This window comes from Danio aesculapii, chromosome 9 (genome assembly GCF_903798145.1).
Source record: "Danio aesculapii chromosome 9, fDanAes4.1, whole genome shotgun sequence".
NCBI lineage: Eukaryota > Metazoa > Chordata > Actinopteri > Cypriniformes > Danionidae > Danio > Danio aesculapii.
Window position 1 is genome coordinate 37,382,400 of NC_079443.1, and position 23,273 is coordinate 37,405,672.

General features: G+C 33.6%; 1 protein-coding gene across 1 annotated transcript in view; it reads left to right on the plus strand.

The window, feature by feature from the left end:
- Window positions 1-23,273, plus strand: part of lrp1bb (low density lipoprotein receptor-related protein 1Bb) — a 625,723-nt gene that overhangs the window by 260,299 nt on the left and 342,151 nt on the right. Inside the window, exons 8-10 of the mRNA XM_056465638.1 lie at window positions 10,222-10,444; window positions 17,841-18,027; window positions 20,196-20,339. Coding sequence (XP_056321613.1) covers window positions 10,222-10,444; window positions 17,841-18,027; window positions 20,196-20,339 — 554 coding nt within the window. The remainder of the gene's footprint in view (window positions 1-10,221; window positions 10,445-17,840; window positions 18,028-20,195; window positions 20,340-23,273) is intronic.

Consider the following 23,273-nt stretch of genomic DNA (forward strand, 5'->3'; position numbering starts at 1 on the left):
CTCACACATTTATATGTGCCCTTCAGTGCATCCAGCCGGTTACCTCCAGGGATTGTGGAAGAGGAGTACATTGGTAAAACCTCCAGGCTTCAGCGAAGTGCAGTTTACTACAGTACATTACATATCCGTTCTGCTTTTTTCTGGTCCTCCTCCTGTAATTGGCGAGATGAGGTTGGAGCTATGTGTGTGTGAGAGAGCGCAGGAGGTCTGTCAGCCTGGAGCGGTGGAGTGAAAACAAAAAGAAATTGGGGTGGTTTACGATAGTAGCTCAGCATGAGGCGCAGTAGTTATGGAAAGAGTTCACCAAACGCTAAGTATTTCGTTTGTGGTTTTGATACATTTTTCTTTGGCTGTTTCTCAAATGCTTTCCTGGAGGAGCTTCCATCATGTTCTGTGCTTCTGGAAAGGCTTGATTTGAAGATGTAGCTTTCTAATTTGTAACAGAAATCCCAGAGAGGCAAAAAGAGTGAATTTGGTTTAACCTCGCTTTTCAAAGTCTAACTTAAATTTACCAAACCAGTTTTAAAAAAGTGGGGTGAGTTTGTGTGAGATTTTAACCTTGTGAACTGTGAATTTGACATAGAGTAAAATTAAGACAATATTTACACAAATGACAATAATAACTGGACTTCTGATGATACATTAGCTATGTTTCCATCCAAAAATGTGAATAAATTTATGCACAAAACTGGAATATTGCTTAAAAGACATGCGAATAAAGCAGTGTTTCCATCCAACGAGTCAAAGAGAACAAAATCGTCACTTTCTGATTAACTTGCGCCAAATATAAAGAGTAAAAATGGAATTTGCTGCGGTAGGAGAAGCTGCGTGAATCTTTTCTTTATTTGATAAATTACTTGCATCTCTGAAGACGATGCCAACACGCAATGAACATGTGGTGGTGTTTGAAAATGTGAGACAGAGATCGCAGATGCTCTTGACAGTTCAGGAGGTAATTAATAATATAATAACACTAATACTGAAATGGTTAAGGCATTTTAGAATGACCAAAACAACTTTTCAGATGTTTTACAATGTGCTCAGCTGTTGGTTTGTCCATTGACACACATTTGTATCATTACTTGATCTTTTAACAAAATCACATGACTTTTTTAATGCGCATACTGGAATTTGTTCAGTAAAAGTGTTTCCATTGTAGTTTATATTTTCTTATTGAATAAAATGTTTATGATGCTCAGTTATGCGTATACATTTTTTATGCGCATTTTCCAAACTGATGCACATCTTGCCGTTTCCATCAACCGATTTATTTTATGTGCAAATCCAAAATGCGCATAAAAATAGGTGAATGGAAACATAGCTATTGACATCTTATGAAGCCAAACTGATTTTCTGCATGTGAAACTGAAGATTATTTACGTAATTACACTGTAAAAATATCCATAAATTAGCAGTTTTACATATTTTGTGATTCATGTTTTTATTTTTCACCATTTAGTTTTTTTGCTTTTGAATTGTATTACGGGGCCTAAATCTTTCTTCCAACAACTTTTATCCTTGAAAAGTTTAAAAAGGTGACTTTTATTAACATTTTTAATAGTTTAAAGTGATATGGGGTTGTGTTGTATATGATGGTGCAAAAACCTTGTAATAAACTGTTATTTTACAGACTTCTTTCTATTATATTATTTCAACTACTATATCTATAAAAGTCACTCTGGTAAACTGTAGAGTTGAATTATCAGCATCGAAAGATGGCAGAGCAGAGATCAGGGTCTCATAATGCATTTTACAATCGTAAATAAATGGAAAACACTTATGAATCACAAAATATGGAAAATGTTAATTTACAGTTTTTTTTGTTTGTTTGTTTGTTTGAGTGCATGTTTATAAAATAGCATAATGGGACCTTGGTCTCTACTCTGACGAATTGCAGTGATACATTTTCAAAAGTTGTCAAAGAAACTTTTATTCACAATTATGGTAGTTTGTAACTATGTATTGTAGAATAAAAATATACATTATATTTATTCTGATTAATATATTAATTAATCTGTACTGCCAGACAATATATTGATTCTAAGTACACAAATGTCTATAAAATAGTTTACCAAATGCTAAGTGTTTTGATGGTGGTTTTCATATATTTTCCATGCCTTTTTGTTTCTAAACTGCAATCCTAAAGCACCTTCAATAGTTTTTCTGTGCTTCTGGAGAGGCTTTAATTAAAAAGAAGCTTTCTAATTTAAAACAAAAAAATCCCAGTGAAGGAATAAGAGTGAACTTGGTTTAACCTCACATTTCAAAGTCTAATGTAAATTCACCAAATCAGTTGGCAAAAGCGGGGGAGATTTGTTTTATTTATTTATTTTTTTTTTACCGTAGTTGGTGAAGAGTGTGAAACTTGAATTTGATATAGAGCAAAATGAAACCAGAGCGATGTGCTAATCTTTATATATCCGCTATTCCAATCCTCTTTGGTAATCTGTCTTGGAGAAAGAAAAAGGAGGTATTTTCATTTTCTGATGAAATTCCCCTGTGGTCTGGGATTGGGGTGGACCATTGTGTCACCTTGCAGTGATTACTTAAAGTCCGGGGTCTAAAGGTCTAAAGCAGCAGATGAGATGTATGACTTGGTCAGATTAGATCCCATTGTGTTTTGTCCGGGCTTATTGAGTTTGTTATCAGACCATGTATTGTTGATTTATTATTCCTCTGCCATTGTTATATAGTATTTGAAATATTACCTCCACTGCATAAAATATCTTCAGCATCCTTGTCTCATTGGTGTGCATTATTAGGATCAGATGTAAAGTCAATATGCAGTACAGTGAACAATGGGGGAAGTATTTGATTGCCTTAACAGTATAAAAAGAAATAATAAAAACTCTGCCAATGCACAGAGTAATATATAGCTTATCCACAAAGGATTTGTCTTAAATGAATGTTTATTCATTGCTTTCGCTGTGGTGCTTTCATAACTTAGTTCTGTAGCATGCGGGTGCTCTTGCAGACCTGTTGAACTTCAGTGATAATAAAGCATATTTTATTATAACTCCACTTCTATGATTGTGGAAGGATTATATATTCTATAAAGGTGGCAAATTACTATAGCAGTGTTGCTTGGAAACAACAGTCAAGTAATTATATTACTTCAATAGAGAATATTATGTTCTGATTATTTATCAAAAGTGTGAGGCATGACCTCTCTTGGCTTTTTAATTTGTTTAAAAAACTAAATAAGTCATAGTTGAAAGTCTAGACAAATAGAAGATCAAAATGTGGCCAATTAAAATTGGAATTTAAAATATAGAGCAATTAATAATATGGTATAATAACCAAATAATGTGGTTTTATCCATGTCACATTATCTTGTTTTCCCTGCACATTTTTGTAGCATCATCAAACTGTCACAGGTGTAGGGTGGGGAAAGAAGCAATGACTCAAGTGCAGAAAAAATGATGGGTTTTTATTAATAATAAAATATAACAACCGCAAAACAAACTACCTTGAGGGGGAAAACATAAACAAATAAACAAACAAACTTAACTGGGCTGGGAGCGAAAGGCAAGGCTTCACAAAGCTGGACAAGACCGGACAAGGTGGGATACAACAATATCAAGAGACACGGAACAAGACAGGATGAATGTCCTGCCCGAGAAAACTGGAGCCAAGCACAACATACAAGACAAGACAGGACTAGTGTCTGGACTCTGCCACCAAAACAAGAATTACTAAGTCCGAAGTGGCATAATCCTGACACCAACAGAATTTTGCATACTCAAACTCAACTGTGACTGCAGTTGTGCTTCATACATAATAAATCATACTGCCAAAAGTTAGGACGTCCCTCCAAGTGATTAAATTAAGGTGTTTGATCATTTTAATGGTCACAGATGTATAAAATCACATCTGTGACCATTAAAATGATTAAACACCTTAATTTAGTCACTTGGAGGGACGTCCTAACTTTTGGCAGTATGATTTATTTCCTAATACACAATTCTCCTTAGGTTAATAAGTTAAAAGTTTACTAAACAGGTTCAACTTTTCCTTTTCCTGTCCCTCTGTTTTGACCAAACCAGCCCACAGATTAAATATGGATCAGTGGATCATATCATGGATTACTGAATGAGAGCATTTCTTCCACATAATGCAGATACCTTTTCAGCTTCACCCTTATGTGTCATTTCTTTTTGCTGCAGTATTTGGCATTCAAAATCTGATTCAGCAGCACTTGAATGTAATAGAGGCGCTCAGACAGATCCTCCTGCTGACAACAATAGTTCTGGACTAAGCATCTAAAAAAAGCAATTTTTTCTAGTATGAATTTATTTTCTTTATGAGTCAATGCAGAATCAGTTTCTACAATGAGGAACAAATCCAAACCTGAAAAAAAAACTAAACCAAAAGCAAAATGTCCAGGCCTGGTCGTTTCTGGTCTTCCACTGCTGTCTCTCCTCCTTTTAACATCCAGAGCTCCTCCGTGAGACTTGAGACAGCGTGCAGGTGTCGATAATTAGCACTCACACCACCTCGTATGCTCTCATGGCTCTTGACCCCACCTCACTTGCTACAATGTTATGTCATCTCATGTCATGTTATCTTGTGTTATATATTATGATATATATTTTATGTTATGTTATAATTGTTGGAATATCTAGCCAATTCCATGCATGTTCAATAAAAAAAGTCAAAAATCAAAAAAAGTAAAAAAATATTAGTAATATGTTGGATACAAAAGAATAATTCGATCAACAGAGCTCTGGTCACAACAGTGCAATAAAAGAATTACATTCAGGAGGTGTGCAACCACTCAACATTTCCCTGACTCCAGTATTTATACACAGCTGATATTAACAGGAGGAGTTTTAGTCGAATTCTTCACTTGTCAATAGTTCTGCAGTCCTTCGGCGGGCGCTCCCTAACATATTTCCTCTTTTTCTACGAATTCTCTGCACAATATTAAAAGTAACTTAATATTATGTATATGTATATGTATATACATATATATATATATATATATATATATATATATATATATATATATATATATATATATATATATATATATATATATATATATATATATATATATATATATATATATATATATGTATATACATATGTATATACATATATATATATATATATATATATATATATATATATATATATATATATATATATATATATATATATATATATATATATATATACATCATATATATATATATATATATATATATATATATATATATATATATATATATATATATATATATATATATATATATATGTATATATATATATATATATATATATATGTATATACATATATATATATATGTATATATATATATATATATGTATATACATATATATATATATATATATATATATATATATATATATATATATATATATATATATATATATATATATATATATATATATATATACGTATATACATATATATATATATATATATATATATACATATACATATATACATATATATATATATATATATACATATATACATATATACATATATACATATATATATATATATATATATATATATATATATATATATATATATATATATATATATATATATATATATATATATATATACATATATATATATATATATATATATACATATATATATATATATATATATATATATATATATATATATATATATATATATATATATATATACATATATATATATATATATATATATATACATATATATATATATATATATATATATATACATATATATATATATATACATATATATATATATATATATATATATATATATAAATATATATATATATATATATATATATATATATATATATATATATATATAAATATATATATATATATATATATATATGTATGTATGTATGTATGTATGTATGTATAAGTATGTAAACTCAATATTAAAATACATAAAACTTCTCAACGGCAAATATCCTGTGTTCAGTTTCATCCCATCTCTGGTCACAGGAAGTTTAGCTGCAGAGTTAAAGTTAATTTTAGACATTGAGGCCTCTGCCTTTCCATCAGCTCCAATTACTTCAGCAAAAATGCAAATTAGTATTCAAGCATGTCACAGAGAAGAAGTTTGGTTAAAATACCACCTTAAGCTATTCAAATGTTTAAAGAAACGAAAATGAGACAAAATTTATAAAAATATATTCCTTTTCACAACATTATATTATATTGTATTATGTTATATTATATTATATTATATTACATTACATTACATTACATTACATTACATTACATTACATTATTCATTCATTTTATTTTCGGCTTAGTTCCTTTATTAATCTGGGATTGCCACAGCGGAATGAACCGCCAGCTTACCTAGCATATGTTTTATGGATGTCCTTCCAGCTGCAACCCATTATATGGCAGCTGTGGTTGCCAGAATGTATAGTCATGCACCAATATTTGTTAGTATATGTACTGACTGTACTAAGTATAAAGTGCTTACATCTGCACAACATATCTTTGTTACACAGACAAAAATGCAAAAAGATGAGGATGACAATGTCATAATGAACCAAAGTACTAGATTACAGAACTCCATCATGGTAAGACGCATGCCACTAAAATGATGCTATCCATGAAAGTTATCTTGAAGGCATGGTTAGCCCAAAACTGAAACATTACTGTTAAATTTGGTCACCTTCAGGCTATCCAAGATGTAGGCAACTTTTGTCTACCGTAGAACATTCAAGCAGTTGCGTTTGTAAGTAATTTTAACATGTACTTTCTAAAAAATAAAAGTATAATATTTTATATAAACATAAATCATGCTGACTTGATACTATTGCCAAACAGCATTTTGTTATGTAATATATGTGTTTCTTTTAATGTGGCTTTTTAAATGATGCTTTTTCAAGATGAAGTGTCATGTTAAAAACATCATAGCCTGCCAAATAGAAAATGTGCTTTCCAGTTTTGTGTACAATATGCATGAGATGGTCAGTGAACATACTGTGGGTGTACAGAGAATCTGTCAGAAGACTGAGAGTAATTCCATCTGATTTTTAATTCAAGAAAACGTCCTTTTTGAACAGCTTTTAACACAGCGCAATGTGTTAAGATTTCTTTTTTTTCTAATATGAATTTATTTGGAACAAATGAATTTATTGAGGAACAAATCCAAACCTGAAAAAAAAAAAAATTATAAAATATAAAAATTACAGCACAGAGTAGTCCTGCTGACACTTTGCACGTGTTACAGGAGCCAATTAGTTTTCATTGTTTAAAGGCAGGAAAAAGCACAAGGTTCAGTTATGTCAAGCATTCCATTAAACAGGAGAATTGAAGAGGGTCAAGAAGCAGGAGCCTTGGAGAGATGTGTATTTATGTCTTTTTTACTAATATTCTAATCAGCTAAAAGTGTGACTTTGAAACATTTAATGAGTTCTGCGACTTCAGTCCTAAAGGGACAAATGAAATGACTGTGCTGCAACGGATTCTGGATAACAACAGACAACGAGATGGATCTGCCATGATAAAAAGCTCCTCACGGTGGAGTTTTTAATTTCCTTTATGTTTTATGTTTGCTTCTCCGGAGCAATTAAGCACTTGGGGACCGCTGGCTGCGTCTGAACTCTTTCCTTGTTAGATTCCTAATTAAATTATGTGTTTGCAGTATCAGCCACTAGGTATCTGCTGTTGTTGTAGCTTGAACATTCAGTCTGGCTCACTTTGTATTCACTGGTGGACTTTTTGAAGCTTGGTCATCTACCTTAATAGTACATTTGCATATACTAAGGCCAAAAGGGAATCTTTTTTTGAGAAGAGCTACAGTAATTGAAATACTTCAAAGGAAGATGGTGTCATTTGATAAATGCATTTATGCATGTCATTATTGAGATCTTGCTTTAATTGGCAACATGTTTTCTGCGGGGAAACAAAAAGGAAGTGTTAAAGCAACAACAAGTGATGAAAAAATGCACTTATGAAGTTTTGCTATATTGAGTGTCACACTAATGGGTAGTTTTTGAAGAAGCAGAACAAAAATCCATGCAAAAAAATAACATTTCTATCATTATTTATACGCTACACCAAGATTTCCTCTACTTCTATGGTCACTTCCTGTTTGGCGGCCATATTTACCTGGCCACATAAAAATTTTGCAGTGAATATAGGCAATGCATTTTGGTGCATTTAAACATAACAGATTTACTAAACAGATATATTTATTAAAATAATATTTTAGCCACCAAAATATTCAGAAATCAAAAGATAATACCATTAAATATAAGCTAAATATATATATATATATTAAAAAAAAAAAAATACAACCTACAAAATTCACCTATAGCGCATGTCTTTGGACTGTGGGGGAAACCGGAGCTCCTGGATAAACCACAGGGAGAACATGCAAACTCCACACACAAATGCCAACTGGCCCAGCCGGTACTCAAAACAGCGGACCTTCTTGCTGTGAGGTGACAGTGCTAACCACTGAGCCACTGTGGCGCCCTAATATATACAAATGTATTATGTAAGGTAATTCATGAAGTATATAGAAGTTATAAATAATAAAAATATATTTGAAGAGGGTCACAGCATGGAAAAACCTACATGATTACAATAGCTATGTTTCCATCCACCTATTTTTATGCGCATTTTGCATATACGCATAAAAAAACGTTTGATGGAAACGCCATGATGCGCATAAATTTTGAAAATGCGCATAAAAAACTTATGCGCATAACTGAGTAGGATAAACTTTTTATTCGATAAGAAAAGATGCGTATAAACTACGATGAAAATACTTTTACCTCACAAATTTTAGTATGCGCATTAAAAAAAGGTCATGTGATTTTGTTTTAAGAGATCATGTGATGATGAAAATGTACGTAAATGGATAAACCAGCAGGCTGAGCACACTAAACCATCTGAACTGTTGTTTTGGTCATTCTAAAACGCCTTACCATTTAAGTATAAGTGTTATTATATTATTAATGACCTCCAGAATCAAGAGCGTCTGTTCTCCACGTCTGATATCTTCAAACGCCACCGCGCGTTCACTATGTGTCAGGATTGCCTTCAGAGGAGCAACTCATTTATTAGATGAAGAAAAGATTGACGCAGCTTCTCCTACCGCAGTAAATTCAGTTTTTACTGTTGATATTTGGCGCCAGTTAATTAGGAAGTGACGATTTTGCTTTGACTCGTTGGATGGAAACGCTGCTTTATTCACACATCTTTAATGCGATAGTCCAGTTTTGCGCATAAAGTTCATTCACATTTTTTGATGTAAACAGCTAATGATGTCCAGCATCAGTGCTGTAAACTGTATGGACAGACATGTAAAACAGCCCATAAATTGTACAGTTGATGTTAAAATGGTGCTTTTTAAAACTCACTAAAAATCACTTTATCCGCCACACTTGTATAAATATAAAATATAGTAAAATGGAAAAGTGTCAGGTCATATTAAGTCAGAGATTATTTAATATAGATGTATAATGAGTGGTTAAAATGTTATAACTATTTACTTTATTCAGAAGTGCTGTTTAATTTATCCAATTCTGTGGATGAGGATAAATAGAAGGTCATGATGGATAAGGGTTGATGGAGGGAATTTGGCCAGGACACAGAGGTTACACCCCTACTCTTTGCGAGAAATGGCATGGGATTTTTAATGACCACAGAGAGTCAATACCTCGTATTAACGTCTCATTCGAAAGATGGTGCTCAATGACAGTATAATGTCCCCTCCACTGTACTGGGGCATTAGGACTCACACAGGCCGCAGGTTGAGTGCCCACTGCTTGCCTCACTAACACCACTTCCAACAGCAACCAAGTTTTCCCATGTGGTCTCCCATCCAGGTACTGACCAGGCTCAGCCCTTCTTAGCTTTAGTGAGTAACCGGTTTTGTGCTGCAGGGTGATATGGCTGTGGCTTATAAGAGCAAATTAAGTTTTACAAAATACTGAAGTGCACATATACAATGTTTGTAAGAAGCACTACTAATGTCAAAGTACATTTTGATTTCATGAAGACTTTAAGAACAAACCGTGAAAACACTAATCTGGTAATGTTTAACACCATTTTTTTCTAAAGAGTGTACCATATGCTTCCATCGTCACTATCAGCAGCTGGCGTATGGAAAAGTCTTGGTTGATTTAATAACAGCAAAGATGTATTTTTTTATTTAAACTCTGTAATAAAATTGTCTCTTTCTTTCTTGCTTTCTTGCAGGATGCTCTTCTTCACAGATTATGGGAATGTAGCCAAACTGGAGCGCTGCAACATGGACGGCACAAACAGAACTCGACTTGTGGATTACAAGGTTGAACGGCCGACGGCAGTGGCATTGGATTTGGTCAAGAAGCTGGTTTATTGGGCAGACGCTTATCTGGATTACATCGAGATGGTGGATTACAATGGCAAAAACAGACACACTATCATGCAGGGATATCAGGTGAGTTTGCTTATTTATTTACTTGTTTTATATATTTTAGATTTATACTTTGCTGTTTTTAAAAAAAAAGGAATTGCTGATTTACTATCAATCAATCAATCAATCAATCATTCAATCAATCAATCAACTTTTATTTATATAGCACTTTACTACAACCATGGTTCATCAAAGTGCTTTACACAAGTAAAAACAAATTTTACAGCACAACTAAAAAGCAGACAATGCAAAACAATACAAGAAATATAAAAAATACAGCAAACATTAAAACATAAATAAGTGTCAGTGCTATATGCATTAAAAGACTTGACTTTAAAAAGTAGCAGGGCAGTAAGTGTACGAAGCTCAGTAGCAAAGGTATTCCAAAGTTTGGGACCTGCCACTACAAAATGTTTTACTATTTTAATATCATTTCATACAGTAATTTATTCATGTGATGACAAAGCTGAATTTTTACCAAACATTCGTCTTGTCCAGAGATGCCCAATAGGGCGCACAGGCCAATGTTGACCCATATTAACCTTTGATTTGGCCATCCCATCTGAGATTGTCATTTCACATCTAATGCAACCTTTTGTTTGTTTTATTCTTAAAAGCTAACTGAAATGAAATGTTTCAATTAAATCTTGTAAATGAATCAGATTTAAGTATAATTTAAGTAAATGTTTGTTTCATGTCAAATCCGAAAGTGAAACCATGCTGAATTAAAACCAGGAGCTGTTTATCCATTAGGAAAATTGACCAAACTGCAGTCTTGGTTTATCTGTTGTTTTCTTTTCTATAATGTAAAGCCAATAATGCGTAATTTGAGCCAACGACTATGTATGAGAAAGTCTTGCCTCTGATTTATATTTGACGATGTCTGTGGGTTAATTTCTCACCATTCAAAATTAAAGCTTTTAGATGATAATGTCTTATTGCTCATCATCATAAATTAAAATAAGGATGCATGACAGCTAAGCGGGACTCTGAAAAACAAACCATGGAACTCGTCAAAGTGAAGAGAGTTTACTCACACTTGACTTTAACTATTTAGCTCCGTTAAGAAGTTTTGCCTTGTGAAAGTGAACTGCACCAAGAACAAAGAGCAACATTGGAACAATTTGAATTCCTGTTTCACAACAAAACAATCAATCTACAGGTGTGAAAGCATTTTAAAAGTTATACTGCATTAGTTAATACGATTTGAATGTTTGTTTTTTTTTTATAATTTTTTATTTAAAATTATAAATAAATTAGGAAATTACCCAAAATTATAGAATTATACAACTTTAATGTAATATATACTGCTCAAAACAATAAAGGGAACACTTGGAGTTACATAGTGTTAAGTGTTCCCTTCATTTTTGAGCAGTAAAAGTTTGGTATATTTACCTTCGGCCCACTACTAATAATGATATTTGTGTTTTAGCCCTTACCAAAAAGTTTGGCCAACCCTGGTCTAGTCATTTTATTATTGCGGTTTGCTGCTCAAGAACATTTCTAATTATTTTTAATGTTAAGAATGAATTGTTTTATAAATGAACAGCATTTATTTGAAATTTAAATATGTTGTAATATTCTAAATATCTTAACTGTTGGATTTGTTGAATTTAATGCTTTTTTTTAGTTATTTTTTGCTAAATTAAAGAATTCAGTTTTCTAAAAAAAAATTGTGGGTTGAATGCAGCAAACTAGCATTAACAAGTTTACTTTTTGAAGTTATTGTAACATAAAGGTCACATTTACCATTTATGTAGCTCAGTGAAATTTCAAGAGCAAAATTCAGTCATTTCAAAAGGGGTCAATGCGTTTGGGAGTTTCACATGAGGGCAAAAAAGTTCCCCAAACAAATCATGCTCATGTTCAAGCAAATGTTCCACCTTCACAGAAACTTCATGTGAATGTGACTTCTATGTGAATTGCATTGCTGCACTATTGTCAACGGACCTTCCTGGCTCATAAAATCTCACTGAAATTGAATTGAATAAATACTCTAAAATGGGTTATTTGTGTTACTCGAGTTAGACTCAAACAGTTCCTTATGATATGCATTCTCATAAATGTTGGCATGTAAGGAAGCAAGGGCTTGTTTGCCAGCCTGATGCAAGACTCTAATCAGTTCTGCCCGGGGTAGACAGAACCAACACAGCTGTACACAGATTGATTTCAAGTATTAATTGGCTATGACATTTATACCCAGCAGCTACTGTATCTGTGTGGCTTGATCTGCGTTTTAATTTCTCAAGCTAGTTCTAGCATTAATTAGCCTAAATGAACATGCAGGCTACAGAAATGGATTCGCCATCTGAATATTTTACCTGAAGTGCACTTACGAGGATGCTAATTATGGATCATTACTATTCAAAAGTAGACCTCATCTAAACCACCCAAAGATCTTCTCGATGCGGGAAAGTGTAGAAGGCCACGTTATAAAGAGCAACGGATCATCATATGCAGGCAGGTGTGGGTGCGTTTATTTTAATAGAGCTCTTAAAAGTGAGCCACGTTGTATTAGTGAGAGGTTGCCAACACATTTAATTTCCATCGCAAATTAAGAGGAGGTTTTGCTGGGCATGAAAATAGCATCTTTGTTGTTTTTCTAACAGGCTTCTTATTATGTGATGACACTTTTCTTTGCTGAAGCCCTGTTAGGTGAACTCATTTTATAAAGCATGGTTGTTCGTAGCTTTCCATTAGGGCTGCACAATATATCGCTTTAGCATTGGTTTTGCAATGTGCATATTGAGGAATCATTGCAGAATTTAAATAAAATACAGTGTACGTTTGTCATTTTCTTGTGTTTTTAAGGTTTATGACTGTGTGAGCATTTCAGCTTCAGGCATAATAAATCATATCCTTTAAGAAATATAAAATTAATGTAATCCTTCATTGAATAATTAGTGTTATTTTACATTTGAGCATTCAAGTTCTGAACTGAATATTGTCCTTAGAAGACCTCAGGGCTCTGTTAATTGCATGTGCGTGGTTTTATATATACTGTAGTAGTGAGGATTCAAAGTGAATCAAAAATGTTTTTCAAAATTTTCTTAAGACAAGAATATGTGCTTTTCTTATTATCCTATAAGTTATTACGACAACTTTGATGAAAAGTGATGATTCACTTCAAATGTTGACCACTTTAAATATACTGTATAATTAAGATTCACTCCCAAACAAAATCATACAAATCAATCTAAAATTATGCATACTGTCCAAATAGTCAAGTCAAGCTTTATTGTCATTCCTCTACATGTGTGGACATACAGTGGAATGAAATGTTGTGTATACATATACTACCTAAATATATACAGTGCATCCGTAAAGTACTCATAGCGCTTTACTTTGTCCACATTTTTTTGATGTGACAGCCTTATTCCAAAATGGATTAAATTAATTTATTTTCTCAAAATTGTACACATTATACCCCATAAAGACAATGTGGAAAACAGATTTTTTGAAATTGTTGCAAATTTATTAAAAATAACCTGAAAAATCATGTGTACATACAGTTGAAGTCAGAATTATTAGCCCCCATGTTTATTAATTTTTCTCCAATTTCTGTTTAGCGGAGAGACGATTTTTTTCAGCACATTTCTAAACACAATAGTTTTAATAACTCATTTCTAATAACTGATTTATTTTATCTTTGCCATGATGACAGTAAATAATATTTTACTAGATATTTCTCAAGACACTTATATACAGCTTAAAGTGACATTTAAAGGCTTAACTAGGTTAATTAGGTTAACTAGGCAGGATAAGGTAATTAGGCAAATTATTGTATTATGATGGTTTGTTCTGTAGACTATCGAAAAAAAGGCTTAAGAGGGCTAATAATTAAAAAAAAAAAAAAAGCTTTTATTCTAGCCGAAACAAAACAAATAAGACTTTCACCAGAAGAAAAAAAAATATCAGACATGCTGTGAACATTTCCTTCCTCTGTTAAACATAATTTGGGAAATATTTAAAAAAGAAATAAAAATTCGAAGGGGGTTAGTAATTCGGACTTCAACTGTAAGTATTCAAAGCCTTTTGCCGTGAAGCTCTAAACTGAGCTCAGGTACATTCTGTTTCCACTGATCATTCTTGAGATGTTTCAGCAGCTTAATTAGAGTGCACCTGTGGTAAATTCATTTGATTGGACATAATTTGAAAAGGCATACACCTGTCTATATAAGGTCCCAGGGTTGACAGTGCATGTCAAAGCACAAACCAAGCAAAAAGACAAAGGAATTGTCTGTACACCGCCTAGACGGTATTCTCTCGAGGCACAAGGCTGGGCAAGGTTACAGAAAAATTTCTGCTGCTCTGAAAGTTCCAATGAGCACAGTGACCTCCTTCAGTCGTAAGTGAAAGATGTTTGGAACCACCAGGACTCTTCCTAGAGCTGGCCGGCCATCTAAGCTGAGTGATCGAGGGAGAAGGTCCTTAGTCAGGGAGGTGATCGATAACCCGATGGTCACTCTGTCTGCACTCCAGCGTTCTTCTGTGGAAATAGGAGAACCTTATGGTAGCAACCTTAAGCCACTCCCCGGCTGGAATTTTCTCAGACCATAATAAACAAACTTCTCTGGTCTGATGAGACTAAAATTGAACTTTTTGAAGTGAATGCCAGGCGTTACGTTTGGAGAAAACCAGACAACGCTCATCACCAGGCTAATACCATCCCTACAGTGAAGCATGGTGGTGGCAGCATCATACTGTGGGGATGTTTGTCAGCAGCGAAACTGGAAGACTAGGCAGGATCGAGGGAAAGATAAATGCAGCAATGTACAGAGACATCCTGAATGAAAACCTGCTTCAGAGTGCTCTTGACCATCAGACTGGGGTGACGGTTCATCTTCCAGCAAGACAATGACCCAAAGCACACCACCAAAATATCAATGGAGTGGCTTCACAACAACTCGGTAAATGTCCTTGAGTGGCCCAGCCAGAGCCCAGACCTAAATCCTATTGAACATGTCTGGAGAGATCTGAAAATGGCTTTATACAGTCGCTTCCCAGCCAATGGGATAGAGCTCGAGAGGTACTTGCTTGTGGCATCAAATTCAAAAAGACTTGAGGCTGTAATTGCTACCAAAGATGCATCAACAAAGTATTAAATAAAGGCTGTGCATACTTATGTACATGTGATTTTTCAGGTTTTTAAATTTTTAATAAATTTGCAACAATTCAAAAAATATTTTTTCACAAGGTCATTATGGGGTATTGTGTGTAGAATTTTGAGGAAATAAATTAATGTAATCCATTTTGGAATAAGGCTGTAACAAAAAATGTGGAAAAGGTGAAGCGCTATGAATACGTTACGGATGCACCGTTTATATATATATATATATATATATATATATATATATATATATATATATATATATATATATATATATATATTTTTTTTTTTTTTTTTTTTTTTTTTAATTATTTTTTTAAATATTTATATAAAGATATATATCTATATACAGATTATACAAGTACATTTACATAAGACATAACCGTATTGTGCAAGATATTGTACAGAAGAGGCATTTAAAGTTGATGAAAACAAGTAATGCAGCATAATTTGTGGGACAATTACAATTAAACATAGTTTTTTCCTGCTGAAAAAAACAGCTTAAACCAGCCTAAGCTGGTTGGCTAATTTTAGCTGGTCGATCGGCCTGGTTTAAGAGAGGTTTTGGCCATTTCCAGGCTGGTTTGCATCTATTTTCAGCCTGGTCTGAACTGGTCAGTCTGAAAAATGACCCTTTAAAATCAGCTTGACCAGCCTGGTTTAAGCTGGACATAGTTGGTTTTGGCTGGGCTTTCAGCCTGGTTAAACTGGTGAAGCTGGTTTTAGCTGGTCATCTCCCAGCATGACCAGCTAATACAAGACTGGAAATGGCTGGAAACCAGCCTGGAATCGCCAAACCCCCCCTAAAACCAGGCCCACTCACCTGTGTGAAGCATACTCAGAAACACTTTTTATAAAGATATGGAGTGATTTTAAGCAAGTGGTGCAAACTGGTGCATATTTCTGGTGCACATTTTCTTTACAGTGTCTGTTAAAATGTCAGAGGGATGAAAGAGTTTATTTTCTACAGGAGGTTTGTCAAGCCCACTCTCCTATGTGAGGCACACTTGGAATTGCGTAATATTTTGGGGATTTTCATGTGGTGTGGTGGAGCATTTCAAATTCAAATCTAAATGTCAGTTTAGGGCTGTTGTTTATTTTTAATATCGGCCTCCCTACTCAGTCCACTGCACTCAGCTCAAATGTAATATGTCATACACTGTGCATTCATCTATATGAGAACCTACACCACAATATCCTGATTTTAAATAATTCCCAGCAAAGGCAAGTCAAGGTCTGTTTGAGTTATATTAACAGGTTTACTCATTTATATTCATTTGTATTTATACACCATTATATTAATGAATTAATAAGGATAAGTCATATTTTGCTAAAAATCTAATGTAGAGTCAGTAAACCAGATTTGCACACACACAATAAATGATTGTACAGAATCCCCTTGAAAGTATAGTATGAACCATGTTGTTACCCTACTACTTTTATTACTACTACTATTACTACTAGTACTACTACTACTAGTACTATCCCACATCCCACCCTGCAAAAATCCATTTCAGGGTTGTACTATCATAAAATTGTCCAACAATTGATACCAGCATATCTTTTTCTCTAATAGAAAGTTAGCAGAATTAAATATGTTTGCACAATTATCCTTTTTTTTTCAGGATTGTTCTTATTTTGCTTTCGGTACTAGCTAATCTAATGTAAAACCAATAAACTAGATTTACACCATCTGATTAAGAAAAACAGGAAAAACTAACTTCATAAAATGTAAGTGTTCTGTAAGTCCAAATACTTTTTGGATTGGAGTTTAACAAATTCCCCTTGGGAAATGGCTTGTGTATCTGCCTGTAAATTTAAACCAGAATAGCTTCATGAGCCACACTGTATTGCCGGAAGTGTCCCCTCTTGCAGTCAGGGAAAGAGAGGATGAATTATCTCTCTGTGGGTTTAGGTGAAGCACCATGCACATTTTAATGTGTGTATATTTGTGAGCAGGATTCAGCTCCTGTCACATGGATGTCGCTCGCAGAGATAGCATGTCGAGTCGAGGTGTCCCAGGAGAAAAAATGCACTCTAGTTGACCCAGACTGAACTTTCTGAACTGCCTGAATGCATATCAACATCATCCAGTTACCTGCAATCCTGAGCCCTCGTTCAGTAATGAAGATTGTAGGTTGTTGCCAGGTTAAATTAAGTCTAATAACGGCTTTAGCTAGCAGCTAATTTGATTGTCGAATCAAAGGGAAATACCAAGCACATATCTGCACTGTTCTGCTTTTCCGAGTTGATGTTTAGCTAGCAGCTTCTTAGTGTCGTAATCAAGCTAGTCAATGCCTTTTTTTCTAGGTGGCCCACCTGCATGGATTAGCTGTCTTTGAGGACTACTTGTATGCAACTCGCTCTGAAGCCTCCAGTGGAACAGTGGTGGACATCTTACGGATAAATCGCTTTAATGTCACAGACCCGGAGATGCTAACCAGCATAGGAAATGCAAAAACAATACGGGTTTATCACAAGCTCAGTCAACCAAAAGGTAAAGTATGCTACATGCTTATGCTTTTAATAAAGTCTTTGGTTAAAACAAACTCAAGATTTAATTTAATCATTTATTCTACAACTTGTGTAGTAAAAATGTAGCTTTAATATTTAATATGACTTAAAAATGTACACTCATGTTAATATTTATTTTCTAGTTTCTAATCTGGAAACAACTTGCTACTACCACTACTATTTCTACTACTACTACTGCCACTAATTGTATTGTTGTTGCTGTATCTAGTATTGTATCTAGTATTACTACTAATTATATTCTTGCTACTACTACTACTACTACTACTACTACTACTACTACTACTACTACTGTTACTATTGTCATATTATTGCAAACATCGGTTGTGTTATTACTACTGTACTACTACTACAAATACTACTACTAATTATATTGTCACTACTAGTACTGATACTGATACTACTACTACTACTACTACTGCTAATGATATTGTTGCTACTACTACTATTACTACTACTATTACTACTACTACTACTACTACTACTACTACTAACTGTTGTTACTGTCACTACTATAGTAGTACTAATTATATTGATGTTGCTGCTGATGCTACAACTAATAATTTTATTGTTGCTATTACACTGTCTTACTGTTACTACTACTACAACTACTAATTATATTGTTAATACTTCTACTACTACTACTACTACTACTACTACTACTACTACCGCTACAATTGGTTGTGTTATTACTATTGTACTACTACTATAACTATTACTTCTAATTAAATTGTTACTACTAGTACTGTTATTACTACTACTACTAATACTACTACTTCTGTTACTATGACTACTATTGGTTTTGTTATTATTACTGTACTACTACTACAACTACCAGTACTATTTATATTGTTAGTACTGTTAGTATTACTAATACTACTACTACTATTACTAATGCTATTGTTGCTGCTGCTACTAATACTGGTATTATTACATATATACTATTATTCTCTTATTCTGTTAATACTGTACCGGTGGTGTAGAGACCCTCCTCACAAAATTCTAAAGTGCTTTTTGTGTATGGCAATACACAATAAATGCTTTAAAAATGTGTGCATCACTAACTGTATTAGTACTGGTACTAATAATATTTTTATTGTTGCTACTATGCTACTGTACTAGTATGACTACTACTAATTATACTGTTGCTGCTACTACTACTACTGCTACTACTAGTAGTAGTTGCAGTAGTAGTAGTATTACTACTTCCAATTCTATTGTTGCTACTACTACTATTACTACCACTAAAAATGGTTCTGATATTTTCACTGTACTACTACTACTATACTACTACTAATGATTCTGCTAGTACTACTGTACTACTACTACTACTACCATTTCTATGGCTTCTACAATAACTACTGTATTATCACTGAAACTACTACCACTACTACTACTACCACTGCTACAACAACTACTACTACTACTACTACTACTACTACTACTACTACTATTACTATTATTTTTACTACTACCAATTCTATTGTTGCTGCTACTACTATTTCTACCACTGATATTGGTTCTGATATTATCACTGTACTACTACTACTACTATACTACTGCTGATTCTGCTAGTACTACTGTACTACTACTACTAACCATTTCTATGGCTTCTACAATAACTACTGTATTATCACTGAAACTACTTCCACTACTACTACTACTACCACTGCTACAACTACAACTACTACTACTACTATTACTACTAATATTATTTTTACTGCTACCAATTCTTATTGTTGCTACTACTATTATTACTACAACTGATATTGGTTCTGATATTATCATTGTACTACTACTACTATACTACTACTGCTGATTCTGCTAGTACTACTGTACTACTATTACCATCACTATGGCTTGTGCTTTTACTACTATATTATTACTGGTACTACTACTACTACTACTACTACTACTACTACTACTATCTCCACAACTGCTACTTCTGCTTCTACTACTGTACTATTACCTCTACTTCTAATTTCAGTTATTGTCCTCAGTATTGAAATCATACTGGAATAATACAGTAAATTGTTCAGCATTATGAAATATGCATCATTTGTATGTATATGTGTCACATATGAATATGTATATATGCTAATTAAGTATGTAACATGAGTGTCCTCTCCTCAGTCAAGGGCCATGCATGTGAAGTTGACTCTTATGGTAAACCTGGAGGATGTTCACACATCTGCCTGCTCAGCGGGAGCTATAAATCCCGGAGCTGCCGCTGTCGTACCGGATTCAGGCTGGGAATAGATGGCCAGTCCTGCAAAAGTAAGTATATCATCGAACACAGCCTTTCGTTTGTGTCCTGTAGATGTTCTACACGTCCTTTTTGGAAGTAAAATCATTAATTAAGATATGCTGGGAAACAAATATGTAGATTTTTTTTTTCTTGTTTAGTTTGTTTTAACTAACATTAAAGTGTGAGATTTTAAAGTAGAAAGTATTAAACAGTATTTTCTGATTAAGCACACTCTATATGTTTATAATATATGTTATATATAATATTTGTTTTATTAAGAATTTTTTTATTTAATTAATTTAGTATTAATTAAGATTTTACATGTACATAGCATAGTAAACATAGTTTATGTAAACAAAAAAAGCTAAAATAGCAAGAAGATACATTACCAAAAACTGAAGATTTACATTTAAAAATGATGCTAAAAATATATTTTTAAGCTGGCTTAAAATACATAAGCAGTCAATAGCCCCAACAGCGATACCGGTAAATAACCGGAAAATTAACGGTATGACTTTTCCAGTAAATTCAAAAATGTTCACACAGGCAAGGACATTCTGAAAATTTTCTAGAAAAGACCGTTCACACATCTATTCCAAAATACCAGTATATTCTGACATCATTAACCAAAAATGAGCTCTAAATGACTATGCTTGTATTTGTAAACAATGAAGGGGTTGAGTTTTTGTTGATGGTTTCACTTTTAGTTAAAGCTTTAGCATTCATCCAGCTGCTTTTGTCCCAAACACATCCAAAGGCAGAAGCAAGAACCACGGCTAAATGTTTACACTTTTGACGGCATTACAAATTCTAAGTATTGTGAACAACTTTGATAAAAACATATAGAGGAACACATTTGTATGTCGAGATGTACCAAAGTCCCTATTTTCCAGACACACTATAGTCTTGGATGTACATAATATGTGTGTATGCTGGCACTGACCGGCTGATTCACATGCACACACGTCAAGCAACTGAAGCAGAGCCTGAAGTTAAACAAACAGCGGTTTATAATAAGCATTTATGATAATCTTTTACACAGTTGGCATTAAGACGGAACATAGAAACGTTAACTGACTAACATCTAGCTGCTAAATGTGTCTGGAAAAATATTCAAAGGCTTTTATTTTCATAAACAGCGCGGATGTGAATGTGTCTGAATGTTCTGATTGCCTGCAGTAGACGTCTCACGTCAGCGCGTTCTTAACGTGAGCGCCCTGTTTCCGGCAATTTACAGGTAATGTTACAACTTCTTTTTCTGGAAAATTGTCAAAACAAATATACCAGTGTTTTCAAAAAGGGCCGGGTAACTTTCTGGTATGGTCTGTATGTGTGAAAGGGGCTAATAAGATGACACGTTTATTGCATTCAATTACATAATTTTAAATAAAATAAAAATTTCAACAAATATGCTATCATTATTATTATTATCATTATTGTCATTATTATTAATATTAATAATGTTATATTTTAATCAAATGATAGTTTAGTCTGAACAAAAACATAACTGTTCTCTGCCACTGAAGTGGAAACAGTACACCCATCCAAAAATGGTGATTGAATAAGTGTTTGTTTTATTTGATTCTCGTCAGCTATCTAGTGCCGGAAATTGATGTGAGTGTTGCTACAACGAAGATTGAGCGTTCCTGCATTTGCTCCAGTCTTGGCAGCAGCTCAGATTGACAGGGATGGAGATGAACTTTTAAGGAGATTGGCCCACGTAGTTGTGATGTTATTTTATTGACTGCCTATAGAATGATTCATTACTGCATTACTGCCATTTCCACTCGCTCCCCTATACGAACTTCCTCCTGATCAATGGACGTTTTACTTAGTTGACAATGAAAGCTATGGATCAATTAATGACGATCCCGAGATAAGCATGAAGTGACTGCAGTAATGAACCAAGCCTGGCGTCGGAAGATGTTTCTGATTTATTCCACCACCCAGATGTTTCAATCAGATGAGAAGCTGTGCTAAATGGCTGTGGCTGTGTGTTGTTTGATATATAGGTCTCAAAGTGCTTAATTGTCTTCAAGGTAGCAGAGCTTCTCCACTCAGAATGATTAATTGAAGTGATGCCTGTGTGGTCTCACCCACATTGGTTTGGTCCCATGCGGAAGGAGGTTGATAGCGGTGCCTTTATTTACCCATAATCCCCTCTCTTCCCATTGGCATAACTGACAGAAAGACCAGGCCGCCCTTTGTGTTGTGTCCGCTGTGACTAGAGGTTAATTTATTTGAGCTTGTTGGATAACCTCCGCTTCTGTTGTGTCGCCTGTGTTAATCTGACAACAGGAGCTTTATTGTTAAACAGAGTCCCGATGAAGGGAAAATATCATTGCTGGAGCTTGTCAAATGAATCCTCTCAATCAAGATAATTTTTGGGCCTGGGGATGCTAAGTGGGGCTGATTGCTCCATTTATTTCTAGAACTTAGCATGTCTGCTTGTGCTAGTATTGGGCTTTGTTGGTCTTCGCACAATTATGCACTGAAGGGCCTGATATGCTGACAGCAAATGATTAGAAGTTATTATTCTTTTTTTAAATGAGCTTTTCTTTAGGGGTGAAAATAAGCTTAAAATATTTGATCTTCAATATATTACTGTTAGTAAACACTTTTGGTGTGTACAAGTAATGTTGGATAAATTGTATTTATGAGTTGAATGTGCATGAAAGCTAGGACAAAGTCATTATTACGAGCTCAGAGTTTCCTAGTTGGGGCATGTCAGTGAAAAAACAATGTTGAGTCATTAATCTATAATAGAGAATTATATATATACACCATTAAATATTTTATTATATATAGGATCATTGGGCAGAATTCATGGATACAAAGTCCATTTGGGGAGGTTGTCAATAGATAAGTTTCCGTCACCTATTTTATGCACATTTTGGATATGCGCATAAAATAAATCGGTTAATGGAAACGGCATCAATTTTGAAAATGTGCATAAAAAATTT